This window comes from Rhinolophus sinicus, linkage group LG11, assembly GCF_036562045.2.
Source record: "Rhinolophus sinicus isolate RSC01 linkage group LG11, ASM3656204v1, whole genome shotgun sequence".
NCBI lineage: Eukaryota > Metazoa > Chordata > Mammalia > Chiroptera > Rhinolophidae > Rhinolophus > Rhinolophus sinicus.
The window spans coordinates 11990173-12005706 of record NC_133760.1 but is presented as its reverse complement, the minus strand read 5'-3'; the positions used below and the strand labels follow the sequence as shown (position 1 = coordinate 12005706).

Sequence of the window (15534 nt, the reverse complement as noted above, 5' to 3'; positions counted from 1 at the left end):
CTCCTCCATATCCTGTAGGACCCTGTCTTCCACTACTCTCTTCTTTGCTCCCTCCAACCACGCTAGCCTTTTTGTGGTTCTGTGAATGATCCTGCCACTGGGCCTTTGCACTTGCCATTTCCACTTTTGGGAACCCTCTTTCCCTTATGGTTCACCTCTTCATTCCTTCAGGTTTCACCTGTTCAAATTTCACCTGATCAAAGACGCCTTTCCCCATCTAAACCAGTGCTGACACCATCTCTCCATCCCCTTAGCTTGCTTTTTCTCTATAGTACTGATCACCAAGGTACATTGTGTTTATTTATTGTTTGTGTCCCCCAGACTAGAATGTAAGCTTTGCGAAGGCAAAGATGTTTGTCTGCCCTGTTCATTGTTGAATTTCTAGTACCCTGAGCAGTGCGTGGTGCATATTAAGTACTTAAAATATATTATTAAATGAGTAAATGAACCGGCATCTATAGAGCACAATCACTCTATATGGTGTGAAAGTTGTTGCTTCAATATAGGGGGTAGTGGATGGGGGGTTAGTGCCATCACCCCCCCTGGCCTGAAATGGCCTTTCCTCACAGCATCTGTGATGCCACTCTCCTGGTTTTCCTCCTCTCTCGCTGCTCTTTCTCAAGGTATGTTGATTGCTTTGCTCAAACCTTCCGTGTTCCCTTTTCTCGAAGTTCTGTAGGGTCCTTGTCTCCATTCATCCCGCATACCCTCCCCAGGATAGGTCACTTAACTCCCACAACTTCAATTACCATCTTTGATAATGCTCAAATCTTGGTTTCCAGCCCCAATTTCTCTCGTAAGCTTTGGACCCAGAGGTTGTACAGCCTCGTAGACCCTGCTGCTGGGTGGCCCACACTGGGCTCAGCCTCTGCAGAACCTGCATCTTTTCTGGGTCTCCTTTTCAGGTAGACCCCCCCCCCCCAAACCTCCAATCTCCCAACCAGAGGGCCTTGTCTTAGATTTCTCTCTCTATTCCCCTCCGTAGCCAGCCAGTCCCATGGTCAGTTCACACAGCCTCCTGGGCTCCTCTCCCACCTGCACCTCCTCCCCTTCCCACAGTCCCACCCTAGTGCAAACGCTCCTCTCCCATCCCAGCTGCTTCCCTGGACTCACGCCCCCAGTACTATTCCCTCCAATATAGAAGCCAGAGACAGCTTTCCAAACACCCAACTCACCATGGCTTTTCCCAGCTCGAAGACTAGTGCTCAAGGGGCAAGTCCAATCTCCCTCAAGTGGCCAAACATCTGGCTGCAGCTCTTGTCCCACCATTCCCTGCCTTAACTCTACAGTCCATCCCGACAGTATTTCCTGAGTTCCTCTAAGAAGCCACGTCTCTGTCACCTGAGAACCTTCTGAGTGAGGACCCACTCTGCTTAGTTCACCCTGAGCCAGGGAAGTTTGCGGAATGAACGGACAGATTACAGTAGCCGGAGCAACAACTCCCATTTATTTACCGCCTGCTTTGTGCCCAGCGCTTTACACGCATCGTCTCTTTCAATCCTATTCCGTTTGAGAGAAGGAGCAACAAGCTTAGAGAGAGGTGCGCTGAGAAAGTGGAGACTCCAGAGGCCTGAGAGCCAAACCGGACTGTCGGGACACAGTTGGGCCAAGGCCTTAGGCAGGGCGCGCCGAGGGGCGGGCCTTGAACGCCAGAATCAGGAATTGTGACTTAGCGTGGGGCTGCTGAGGTAGACGAACACGAGACTGCCCCCTGCGGGAGGGGAGGCCCAATCCCCGGCTCTATCGGCCCGTTGCCTGTGGCAACGCCGCGCGCGCCCCGCCCCTTCCCCGCCCGCTGGGTCGCCTGCCCGTCAGCCCCCTGACCGACCAATCACACGGAGCTGGGGGCGGGCCTCCGGGCCTCGTCCAGCCCCCGTCGCTCCCCTCACCACCAGGACCCCGCCTTCCTCCGCACTCACCGCCCGCCCTTCGCGCTGCCCTCGCCGCCCGTTGGCGGGCGCGCTGTTCGTCACAGTGGCGCCTGCTAATACCGACGCGCGGCGGTCCCGTCGGGGCGGGGTCAGGGGCGGTGACGCACAGCGCGGTGACGCAGCGCGACGGCGGCGGTGGCGGCGGCGGTGGTCGGTGAGGGAGGAGGGAAGGGAGCTTGCGGGCCGGAGAGGGGGCGACGGCGGTGGCGGTGGCCTGAGGAGGCCCGGGCGGTGGCGGCGGCGGCCTAGGCGGTGAGTCGCGGGCAGGCCGGGCGGCTCCAGGGCGGCGGCGGGTCGGGGCGCGTGGGGCTCACCTCAGGGCGCCCCAGGCCGCCGCGCGGGCGGCCCCGCCCCCTCAGGGACCCCGAGCCGCGGGCGGGCGGGGAGCGCGGGCCTCGGGGGTCCCAGCCCCCGAGAGGAGCCCCTACCCTGTTCCCCGAATCGCCCTCGTAGGGCTCCTCGGAAGCTTCCCTTCCAGATCCCCCTCACACCCTCGGGATCGACCCCGCATGTCTACCTTAGACATCTCCTTGGAGGGCGGTCCCCGGCCCCCCCAAATCTCCCTGAGAGACCCCCTGACAGCCCCCATCCCACCCCCTCTTTCAGGTCCCAGGTCTCTCTGGGAGCCCACCCCTTCCATTCCCACAGGCTTCTCCAGAGACGACCTAGGTCTTCGAAATCGGCCTCAGAGAACCCCCGCTCTGGCCCCAGTCCTCCATCCTCCTCCTCTTTCCAGAAATATTCCCCGAGGCCACTCCTCGGATATTCCAGCAATATGTGTCAGATGTCTTCTCCAGGAGCCTCCCTCGGAAGCCCTGAAACCCTCCTTCAGAGTCTCCCTCAAATACCCTCCAGACCCAGCATTCCTGGAATCTCCCCCAGAGACCTACTTTACGTTGCCCCACAGTCTCCCCCAGACTTCCCTCTCACACATCCCAGGAATTTTCCCTCCCGCCTACCCCCATACCAGAAATCGCCGGGGAGATTTTCCACTCAGAGGCCCCAAATCCCGGAACCCCTTCCCCCAAATCCTTCAGAATGCCCCTAATGTGCCCAGAAAAATCCTCTTCAGAGACTGAAATGTCCTCAGATCCCCAAAACCCACCTGGAGGACCCCCCACCAGCAGCCATCTCCCATATACACTCCCCCTTCACATATCCCTGAAGTTATATCTTTGGACCCTTCCACAGATCCCAACAATCTCTCCCAGAGACCTCATGTCCCTTAAATCTCACCACCCTGAAATGACCTAGAGATCACCCCCATGCACCCCAAAAATCTTCCTCTGTGACCCCTCTCACTTATCCCAAAAATCTTCTCCAGAGATTCCCTGAAGTCTATGGCAAACTCTTCTCCCACGTTCCAAAAGCCTCTTCCAAAACCCCTTTTCACCAAATCTTACCCAGTAACCCACACCAAATGTTCCAAAAATTGCTTTTTCAGGATTGCAAAAAGTCCTCTTATAGTTTCTCTCTACAACCTCCCCTTCTAGACCGATTTTTTGATGAACTTTCTAAACATCCTCCCCACAACCCCTGTCAGCCCTAAGACCCTCTTCATGATCCCTCTGAGATACAGTTTTTCAAGATCTCACATCTTCCCAGAGATCCAGCAACCTCTCTTGAGCCCTCCTGAGGTGTGCCCTTGAGAGACCTTTCCAACACTCCCCAGAACCCCTTGAATCACCACTCAGAAACCTCCTGCCTTTACTAAGAGACTTTTCCTAGAGATTTTCCTCCTCGAATTCTCCCTTACAGCTTCCCTCAAATCCTCTGTAGAAGACCTCCCCGCCCACCCCTCGCAATCTTCCCTCAAAATAACTCTTAGAGCTCCTGCTCTTAGAAAGTCCCAGAATTCTTTCTGAAAAACCCTCTCCTCTGACATTCCCACGTTCCACTCAGAAGGCCTACCTTCCCCATACACCCTTTTGAGGACTTTACTCAGAGTTGTTCCTAATAGACCTCTGTCACCCTGCTCCAGCGCATGGAAGGAAGATCTCTTTCGGAAGGCCACACCTCCCAGATACCCTTTAAAGGATTTTCTCCAAAATTGCCCTGCATCAACAACCCAAACTTCTAGCCTTTGGAGCAACTTCATGAGACTTCCTCAGAACTCTCCCGCAGAAGCCCCCTCTGATATCCGCAAGAAACCTTATCCAGGACCCTATCAGATTTACCCCTTTTAGGACCCCTGTTTACACCCGCTCATCTCCATTCTTTTTCCCCTGAGATCAACTTAGAGATCCTTCGCAGATCTGAACCTCCTTCCCCCATTGTCCCTTCATAGGCCTCCATCATCCTCCAAACAACACCCCCCCCCAACAGGCTCCATGTCTCCTTTCAATAAAAAGTTCCCCAGGAGACACCTTCACCCCTTGAAATCCTAACCCTCAGAGACCTTTCTCTCAGACCATTTTTCTTAGGTTCCGTCCTCATAGATCCCCCCCCTACTTCCTTCAGATCCTCCCTTCAGAGATTGAGAGACCCTAACACCGTCCTTAGAGACTGTTTGAGGAGTCCTCCCACTTTCCTTTCAGAAGCTTTCTCCTTCTTTTTCCCCTTTGGGGGCCTCCTCACAAAGAATCTCTTCCCCTATAGCAGTGCTTCTCAAAGTGTGGTCCCTGCACCAGCAGAATCTGCGTCACCTGGGTACTTGTTAGAAATGCAAATTCCTGCGTCCCAACCCAGCCCTACTGAATCAGAAAACCTGGTGCTCGGACCGGCAACCTGTTAGGACCCCTCCTGATGCTTCTGATGCATGTGCAAGTTTGAGAACCCCTGCCCTCTAGGAGGGTTTCCCTTTCCCCACAGAAAGCCCTCGAAAGATGCCTCAGGGTGTACTTCTGTGCCCTACTGCCCACCCCCATTTTCCTGGGTGTACCCTTTGTGAAGTAGTCATCCTCCAGAAAGACTCCTTACTCTCCTCACAAGGCTTCTGGCTTCTCCACAAGGTTACCCCACCCTTTGAGCAGTTACTTCACATTCTTCCTTTGTATGGTTCCCTTTCACATCTTCCTCAGCACTTTCTCCTTCTGACTTCCCCTCCACACCGTCTTCTAGCCTTTGGAGCTTCTGCTTCAAATTGGTACCTCCTCGAACGCCCATGTCCAGTTCTTCTCATCTGTCCCTCATCTACCCTTCACGTAGGCATCTGCAGATATTTTCATTTTCTGTGTCTTACTGCCCAGAGCCCTCCATTGTATTTCTTAGAGCACATTCACCTTCCTAGTAATTTTTTATGTACTTGACCACTCATCCTCACTGGACTGGGAGTTTGGAAAGTACTGAGATGTGTGTTGTACCTCTCTGAATCCCACAAGGGGTCTGTCATCTTGTAAGTTATTGGGAATCATTGGAGAATGGGCTGCTCTTCTTGGTTTGACCAGAAATCTCTAAGTTCCTCAGATCTCACTCCTCATTCAGGTTCAACACACCTTCTTGCCCCTTCCTTCCCTCTCCCCTCCTTTCTTCTCTCCCCAGCCCCTTTTGCCTCTCCTGTCTGCCCCACCTGCTCCTACCTGTGAGACTTTTCTTTGTGCTTTCTCCTGATTCTCAGCTACCCAAGTCCTATTCTGATTACCTGTCTCACCCCAGCCTGATTGGCTTCTCAGCCTTCCACAGGGCTCTCAACTTGCTCCAAAGGATTCTGTTTATCTCTGGGGTCGAGAAGAGGAAACACAGATCACAGGCTTGGGCCTGCCTTCAGGGAGCTCACAGTGCAGTAGAGGGTTTGAGCGGGTACATGGGGCAGAACATGAGGTACAAATTATATGTTGTAGAAATTCAGCAGTGAGAGAAAGAACATTCTATCTGGAAATGCTTTATAGAAAAGGTGGTATTTGGGCAGGGTGGTGTTCCATAGGAGTTGGGACAATGAGTAACCTTCCAGGCAAAGGATACAGCCTATGTAGTGGGTCAAAGACAAAAAAGCCTCCTTACCTCTCACCTGTGGCATGTCTTCTCCCCTTAAAGGACAGAGATAAAAGAAAAGAGATCTCTTCTGTCTGCATTGTATTTTGCCAGCTGCACTTTAGTGACCCAAAGGGTAATAATATTAATGACTACTGTTTATTGAGTAATTATTATGTGGCCATCATTGTTTAAGTGCTTCACATGTATTGTCTCATCTCACTCACAGGAACCCTATGAGGTAGGTAAACTACAATTATCCTCATTTTACAAAGGGTGAAATTGAGGACAGGTGGCACAAATAGAAGCTCTCTTGGCCCTGTCCATGCCAAGATGGTCGTGTCTGGAGTCAGAGTTGGATTTTCTGTTCAGATAGGGTTGGCAGCAATGGGGCATTTTAGTGTTGTGGTTAAGTGTGCAGACTCTGGAGCCAGACAGGATTTGCGTCCCACGTTAATCACCTACCAGTTTTGTGACCCAAGACAAGTAACTTAAGTTCTTTGGTCCTTAGTTGCCATGGCTAAAAAATGAAGGTGATGATATCCTGCTTCATAAAATTATTCTAAGGATTAAATAAGTTAATACATATAAAGTACTTAGAACAGTACCCTGCACATAAGTTCTTAGTGTTAGCAAAAAAAATAAATAAATAGCTCATATCAGCCAGGACTCTAAAGATGTAAGTGATAGAACCTTAACTGCTCAAACTAGTTTAATCAAAAATGAGAATTAATTGGCTCGTGTTACTGAAAAGTCCAGAGCTAGCCTTAGCATCCTCAATGGAAAGAGAACTCTTTCCTGAGAGCCCCAGTTTGAAAACAGTGTTTTTTCCCTGAATAAATGTGAGATGATGACAGAAGATCCTTAGAGACCTGTTTTGGGTTCTTTACCCTAGAACTCTCTCACTTGCTGAGCCAGGTAAGACTATGATTCCATCCCATGACCTTTCTGAGCATTGATAATAGTTCCCCTCACTGTTCCCCAGCCCTAATCTGTGATTGTTTGCATCCAGAGAGACTTTATGGCTAGTCTGACCCAATCAGATTTTCCTTTGGGTTCTCACTGGGAGAGACAGGAATGAGCTGACTGGCTCGCTTTGGTCGCCTTAGGGGGGAAGAGTACTGATATTCAGTTCCCTACCTCAGCTTTCGGTTTCCGGACTCAAAACTTTGGAAGGGAGTTAAGTAGATTACTGTGAGTAGTTTTGTTTTGTTTGTTTTCGTGTAAATGTGTTGAATAGAGTCTGGTTGAGGGCAAGTCACAGAACAGCGGTGTATAGAGTATGCAAGTCTCAAATGTCTCTAGCAATTAAATAATTTATGGAGGTACTTCTCTAGGTACTGGAGATGCAGCAGTGAATGAAACAGTCAGGGTCTTGGAACTCATGGAACATACATTCTAATGGGGGGGGAGAACGTATAAACAAAAGAAATCAGGTAGTGACGTGTGCTCTGAAAGAATTAAAGTAGTAGTGGGAAAGAGGGTGGGGGTGGCCGCTATACACAGGAGGTCAGAATTGCCTCTTCGAAGTGGTAACAATTGAGCCCGATACCATGAAAGATGAGAAGGCACCACCTTGAAGATCTGGTAGTGGGGCATTCTAATCCAAGCATCGTGACATGTGGGGAGGGACTGCAAGGTGGGGGAATTCTCACAGGTGTTTATTGAGGGTCTGTTATGCCAGGTGCTGTGCTAGGAGTTGAAAATGCAGCAGTGGATAATAATACAGCCACAGCATTCCCTTCCCATGTGGGTCTTACAGTCTGGGCATTTCTGGAAGAGCTGTAGCCTTTGAAGAAATACCTTTTGATGATATCAGACCAAAGGCTCCTTCCTACTGGGGAGATGATGAAGTTTGGGGCACACATGAACCCAGGTCTGGTTGATGAGAGGGAAACAGTCATGTGATTTTCTGGGGAAGAGCATTTCAGGCAGAGTGGTCAGCAAGTGCAAAAGCCCTGGATGTGTCCAAGGAACAGCAAGGAGACCAGTGTGGCTGGAGCATAGTGAGGTAGAAGGAGCAGGGGATGGAGAGGTGGTTGCCAGAGGCCAAATCATGGGGGGCCTTGCGGTCCATGGCAAGGAGTTTACATTTTCATTTAAGAGGATTGGGAAACTATTAGAGGATTTTTAAAACCAGACAGTGACATGATCTGATTTTTTTTTCTTTTTAGAAAGTTAACTGATTTCTGCAAGGAATAGAGAGGGGCAAAAAGTGGAAGTAGGAGGCAAATTAGGACACAGTACATTTGTCCAGATGATAAAGGATCATGACTTAACATAGTGATGGTAGTAAGAATGAAGAGACGTGGATATATTTTAGGTATAGAGAAAACAGGACTTAATGGTGTCATTAGAAAAAGAGAGGAATCCAAAATGATGATAATAGCTAACAACTCTATCAGAGTATTTATGCCTCACAACTCTGAGACTAGGTACTATTATTAAACCCATTTTATAGATGAGAAAACAGGCACAGCAAGGTGAAATCACTTGCCCAAATTAAGGAAGGTAGGAAGTGGTAGGGTTATATTTCCACCCCAAGCAGTCTGGTCCCAAAGCCACTTGAGTTTGGGGAAAGAAAAAGGAGGGCATGTTTAGCTGACATTAAGAAAAAAGAATTATCAAGACTAGATGACAAGGTCTTATAGAAGAGGAAAGAGTCAAAGATGACTCAAGTACTGAGTTGTCCGTAGAGAAGTGATAGTTGATTCTATAGGAGTTGATTACATTCCTAAGTGAGAGAATACATATATGGAGAAAGGAAAGAGAGCCAAAGATAGGGTTTTAGAGGGGAGGGGTCACACATTTGAACGTGGGAAGAGTAACAGTGACAGCAATACTTTGTGGGGAGGCAGATGGGGGTTGGGGGTGGCGGGAGGAACACCAGCTTCTCTACTCCAGGGTTTCTCAGCGCTCTCTAGGCTTTGTTATCTTACAGGAGGCCCTGTCTGGCTTCTCACCTCACCTCCCTCCCATCCCCAGGACCATTCATATGAAAGCCTCATTCTTGGCTGAGGCAATACTATACCTGTATATATGTTGTGTGCATATTTCAGGAGTTTCTGAAAATAATGGTTGGATTTTACAAGAGAGAAGTTGGGCTCCCTTGGCTTCTGACATTGTCCTGTTCTCAGGTCAGGATAGTGAGTTAACCTTAGGTAACTAGCCTATTACCTTGTTCATGAAGTGTGAATTCTTCAAAGGCCTAGGTGGGTGCTGTAGAAGGGCTAGGAATGGGTAGGAAGGCTAATAGGACCCCATTATTTATCCAGAGATGTTGGCATTTAAAGGGTGTACCCTTCAGCCCAACTTTCTAGGCAGTGAGAGGGAACTTACAGGAGTCTGTAGCATTATTCTCAGGAACAAGCAAGAGCTCTAAAGCCAGACTGCCTGGCCTTAAACAATCTCATCTCTGGGCAGTCTTGGATAACTGACTTAACCCTTTCTGCCTCAGTTTCTCCATCTATATAATGTGCATAATGTTATATACATATATATGAGATAGATATAGAATATATATTTTTGAATCAAATGAGCTCATCCATGGAAAGCTGTTAGCATAGGGTCTAGCAAATGACACTGAATGTGTGATGTAGGAAGACATGCTCAGCATCATGCTTGGTATTTTTATATACATTGTTTCATTTCATTCTTGCAAGCTTCACTGAGAAAGAAACTGAGTTACTTGCCAAAGGTCAACATAGCAAGTAAGTATCTGCGGGAGAGCCCAGGTTTCAGCGAGGTCTCACTGACTCCACAGTGCTGCTGCGTAATGAGGAGAGTTGACCTCCAAAGGTGCCTTCTGTCTGTGGGCCATTTCTCACTCTTTGGGGCCAACGAAGGAGCCTAGTGGGCAGCTTTTCCTGGAACACCTTAGCCAACTTTTGTCTCTGTTTCCCACCTTCCAGTGTTGATAGATGCTTCTGAAGAAGGTTACTTGGTCCCTTAGAGACCACATATGGCAGCAATATTATTGGGTTGTTTGGGAGGCTTTGCTATAGGTGTTCCCCTTCCGTGTCTTTCCTCAAAGACACGGAGTCATTTTTGGTGACATGAGGGCAAAGACCAGAGCAGTGGTGAATTCTGTTTTGTGTAGGAGCAGTTAAGGCTTTTTCAACTTTAAGTGACAGAAACCCAACTCAAACTGGCCTCAGTCAAAAAAGACATTTATTGGTCCGTGTAACTGAAAAGGCTGGGGTGGAGGAGGTGGGTTGGGGGAGCTTGAGGCTGGCTAGATCCAGGTCTTCAAATGATGGCAACAGGTCTCCCTTTTTCTCCCCTCATCTCTTGACTCTGCCTTCACCTGTGTCGGCTTCCTTCTAAGGCCGACTCACTGTGAGGTAGCTGAAGTGGCAGCCAGTAACATCAGGAGATGTGTAATCTGAGCAGCACTGAGAGCTCATTTTCCCCACTACTTCCAGCAGAGGTTCAGGGAGGACTTTTCCTCGTCCAGGCGTTACTCCTTGTCTACTCTTGGATCCAAGAAAGAGTTAATTAATCCTCCAAAGGGAACTTGTGGGGCTGGTACTAGAAGGTAGAAATGGATGTTTGGCAGGCAAATCCGTCAGGTTCACCACAGTAAGATGCCTTGGAGTAAGTGCTGATGCCTCTGCCCTGGCTCTCTCACCAAGCCAGGTGTTCCTTTCTCACGGCTGCCACGCACCCAGAAGAGGCAGCTGAGGGCCTCTGGTCCTTTGATGGAAGAAAGCCATCCAGTCCTCTGCAGTTACCGTGCAGACCAAGCATCCATCATCTTTCTCGGGTCCAGAACATAGGATCCCTTCCTCTAGGGGTAATTTTTTTTTTTAACAATGCGTTCTTAAAGTGGACTGTTACCTAAAACCCATTGTTTACTGAGGACTGTGAACCATCCTTGAGCACTAGATCCTCTCTGTCAGTCATGTTCCCTGAGCAGTGGGGTGGCTTGAAGGTGTGAACCAGAGAGGCCCGACGGAGGGATAGTTTTCAGACTTCTGGTCTTTTCCCAGTGTGTGTCCGTCCATCTGGTCTAAGGACCACAGGCCACAGTTTTTGTTTGTTCTGTATACAAGTAGTAGTTCATTGTTGCTATATTAATGTGAATTAATTTCCAATATTTAAAAATAGGGGAATTTTATTTAAAATTCCAGATTTCTGGCTCCACTTGAAAAAAAAAAAAGTCTAAGACCTAGTAGTACTGGACCCACATAGCAGCAGTTGATTAGAGCTAAATTGTGACTTCTCCCTTTAGACAGGGAGGTGCACTCCAGCTCACCATAGTCTTCACCAGCCTGCTTTGTCTAAACCTTCTAAGCATCGTGTTTGAGACCCCGCTCTGTCCTATGTCTTTGCTTCTAGCATTTGGCTTAGAGGAAGAAGCTGGATTAATGTTTAGTCAGCACTTTATTTGGGGAGTACAGTGCTGTTGCTTAGAAAAAATAACAACCCAATAAAAGAGTTTATGGGTAAGAGTGTGCACAACTTTGGTCTGTTTGTGGATTTGGTCACTTTTGCCGTAAATGCTGTTGGCATATCAAATCTCCCATCTCAAATATTCCCTCTGAAATAGTAACATGTCCTTCTGTCTTATGAGTTGCCACCCAGCAAAGGAATCCCTCCCACTCCCAAGGGATGTTCATCTAGCCTCTGCTTGACCACTTCCAGCAGCCAGAGAGCTTATTACCTCCTCACATGGCAGCCAGTTCCATTCTTGGACAGATACATTATTTTAAAATTCTTCCTTATGTTGAGACAGCAGTGGTTTCCTTGGGACTAAAAGCCACAAAATGCTGGAGCTGGGAAGAGAAACTGATTTTTTCAGGTGTGTGAGCTACCCCTCATCTATCCTGCATCCAGGGCAAATATTGATAATCAGTCACAGTACTCTTTCTCATTGAGCCAGAAAGTAGAATGTACCCCTAAAATTTTTGAAATTAAATTCCTTGAAAATGTACAGAAGTATGTGTTCAGTTGTAACTATCAGTGAAACAGTAACAAGTTATGTAGAGAGTGTTATTTATTATTATTTCCTCCTCTTCAAGGTAACCAGTGTGAATAGTCTAGGGTATACTGTTCTATACACTTCTATACACATGTACACATAAATATTCATATATAAGATATATAAGCATTTTTGTATATGGCTTTTTTTTTCTTTTTACAAAATGTCATTATATTGTACATATTGTTATGCAGCTTATGGACATCCCACCAGGTCAGTGTTTAAACATCAAACACTGTATGTAGATAACAGATTTTTTTTTTTTTCATTTTGCTATCAGGATCAAGCATGTTTTTAATAGCTACATGATATCCGATTCTGAGAGGTGTGCCCCAGTTTATCAATCATTCCTCATTGCTTCATTTCTTCAGGATCCTTCTCACCATCGTGCTCCTACCACAGGCAGCTACTACCGATCGATTGGAGTTAGCCTGTGAGATAAAACCCATTTGTCATGTCTCATCCAGTCTGGCTCCTTATCGCACACATTCTAGAGAAGAGAAGCAAACTAGCTCGAAGATCAAAGTGAATCAGTGGCTGGGGCAAGACTAGAACTGAATTTTCTTGACTATCAACATTTCCCATATCCCATGTTGCCTCTCTCTAAGAGCTGTCTGTCTACCCTGGTTCTCCTCTGGAATAAATAAATCTAATTCCTCTTCTGTGTGCTATCCCTTCAGGTATTTGAAGTCAGTTATGCCATTGCTCCTGAGTCTTCTCTCCCCCAGGGGAGACTTCCTCAATGCCTTCAGATTTTTCTCTTAGGACAAGATTTCCAAATCCCTTTACTGTTCCTTCTATCTTCTTCCATGCTTACCTTTTTTATTCATTCATTCATTCATTCATTCACTGAACAAATACATACTAGCATCTTCTATGTGGCAGTCACAGTTCTGGGCACTGTGTGACTGTATAGCTTGCATTTTGATGGGAAGCGAGAAACACCAAACATAAATAAGATGATATGTGAGGGTGTTTAATTATATAAAAGAAACGAAATACTGTTAACATAATAGAGTTAACAGAGAGACACTCCTTAGATTGGTCAGAGAAGATCTCTGAGGAAGTGACACTCAGCTGAGACAAGTGACAAGTAGGAGCCAGCCACAGATAGGTAAACAGGAAAAAACTTGGTACAAGAAGAGGATGGAGAGGCCACAGGAGTCTTGTGGGGCCCTGTAGAACAAGATAAGAAATTTGGGTTTAGTGTAGATTTTATTTAAGTGCTATGGGAAGTCCTTGGAGGATTTTAAGCCAAGGAGGCAACATGTGATTTCCCTTTTTAAAAGATTTCTTGGAGGCCTGTTTAACTTGGAACAGTGTTTCACTTTCCCCCACACTTGCCTCTTATATTCAAAGGGATTGACAGCCAGGCCAGTTCCCTTTGTTCAGGTGTCCCACAAAGAATGGGTGAGGTGAGTCACGGCCATTGTCAGGAGCACCTCCCAGCCCTCCTCAGCAGGAGCATAGAAGTTCAGGGAGATGGCAGTAGCTCCTTAAGACCTGAGCCCAGCAGGTTCAATGGGTCTTTGTATGGAGTTCTCAGTCCTCTTGGCAGCCAGAGGTTGGTGGAGCCAAATGTGGTTTGGGGATGGAGCCAAGAGCACTGGTTGCAAGAAAGACAGGAAATGTGAGTGGAGACCTAGAGCTGGAGACACTTAGAAAAGGTTTCAGAGTCGTGTCCAGAAACCAGTCAGCTGCAGAAGAGGCCTGTTGTCTGCTCAGTTGACACAGCTTATGTGTAGTTCCTGCCTAAGAGAGGAATTTGGATACTTTCTTCTCTGGAGTTTTTGACTTTTGATGTGTCCCCTTCTCAGGTTGACATCCTCTTGGCTCTTAGGTATCTGGATGACACGCTGGGATCTCTGGTAGCCAAGGGGAGTTCCCAACCCACTGGACTTGCTTGGGTCAAAATTGGCCCTCAGGGGAATGAAGAAGAAGACTGGGAGAGTAAAGATAGTGGGACCTTAGACATCGGGGCTGCACCTTTTCCACAGTGGGAGAGCTGGATTGGAGGAGGGGAGATCTGCCTAGCCTGTTGGAGGTATTTGAAAAGGTCCCTGTCCGTGCCCTTACCCTTGGGCACCCAGACAGTTAACTGATCAGGGAGCTAGCCACACACCTGAGATCTCCACTCGGGGTCACCACCCACATCCTAGCTTTGTGAGTCTTAGCTTGAAATATAATGTAAAGACCCCATGGGATCCTTTTAGCAGGTGAGCAGTCTGTCCAGCCCTCGGAGGAGGTGGCCAGAGACCAGCAAGGTCAGGGCATGTGCTTGGGGTCACATGTCTGCTGAGTCATGTCACCTGGGGCCAGGTCTCCATTAATTCAGACCTTTTATTATAGTGTGTGGCCTCTTCTATTTCCCATTCCTGGAAAATCTCACCAACTTACTCACTGTTTTAAACCCACACTCCTGTGGCCCTCTGCCAGCCATGCCTGAGGGGCGCTCTCCTTCGCCTAGGGTAGGTCTCTTGAGTTCCAATCAAGCTTTTTCTCTGGATCTGGAAATTGGAGGGAGAATTGTTTTAGTATCTGGTGGTGGTTTCACCTTCCTCCCAAGAGCTCAGCACATTCTAAAGAAGGCACCCTGAAAGAGGAAGGCAGGAGGCCTCCTTACCCTCTCACCTCATGCTCACCAGGCCAATTCCTGCCCCTTCATCCTGTCTGACCCCCTTGCTTCCTGTTCTAGGAGCCTGGAGAGGTGTGGCTGGACCAAGACCTCCCCCGATGTGAGCAGGTGTCCTCCTCCCACCACCACCTGTTGCCACCACGCCAGGGAACGTTCTCAAGCCCTGGCCTTCAGGGGAGAGGTAACAGGAGCCCGGAGCCGAGACCATGTGACGGCGCTGGCCCTCGCCACCGCCGTCCCCCCCACCCTGGCCCCAGGCCCGGCACCATGATGTTCCGAGACCAGGTGGGCATCCTCGCTGGCTGGTTCAAGGGCTGGAATGAGTGTGAGCAGACGGTGGCCCTGCTGTCCCTTCTGAAGCGGGTCACCCGCACCCAGGCCCGCTTCCTGCAGCTCTGCCTGGAGCACTCATTGGCGGACTGCAATGACATCCACCTGCTGGAGTCGGAGGCCAACAGTGCTGGTGAGTCCACCCCCAGAGATGGGAGCACAGCACGAGGGGTACCTGGAGCAAGAACAGGGAGGCCCACTCAGCGACGGTGCTAAGACATGTAGGCACTAGGTTTGTCGGTTGTCGGCAGTCCCTGATCCCCCAAGTCATCACCTTGGGTCTCCTGGGGCTTTGTTGCCTGGTGTCCTCAGGCATGGAATGGGGACTCCTGGGGGAGGGCGCTGCAAACTGGAAACTGCCCATAGCAAAGGAAGGATCACGTAGAGGGGCTTATCGGGGCAGCTGAAAGGAACAGGCTAAAGTCGTTACCTCCTGTGAAAGCGGGTGGAAGGTGAGCACTGATTCATTTTTCAAGCGCTAGGAAATCAGAGCTAGGAGGGAATTTTAGAAACTTCCAAATGTACAAGTTATCTTACACTGTTCTTCACTTCTCAAAGGTAGGTTGGACTTAAAGCATAAAGAGCTTCAAGAGAGGATTGAATTTAGATACAGCCCATATTAGCTCCCTAAGTCCTCAGTAGGGAGACGTTCTGTCTCATGACGTTGGCGTTCGGATGGTTAAGCCAGACTTTTCTAGAACCTCTCCTTAGGACCCAACACATAAACAGGCGTCAGGCCCGAGCAC

General features: G+C 48.6%; 1 protein-coding gene across 1 annotated transcript in view; it reads left to right on the top strand.

Moving 5' to 3' along the window:
* The first annotated feature begins 2044 nt into the window (after positions 1-2044).
* The window catches only part of SAMD4B (sterile alpha motif domain containing 4B), a 35484-nt gene continuing 21994 nt past the window's right edge, over positions 2045-15534 (top strand). The window contains exons 1-2 of the mRNA XM_074314342.1: positions 2045-2183; positions 14519-14921. Coding sequence (XP_074170443.1) covers positions 14726-14921 — 196 coding nt within the window. The 5' untranslated portion in view covers positions 2045-2183; positions 14519-14725. The remainder of the gene's footprint in view (positions 2184-14518; positions 14922-15534) is intronic.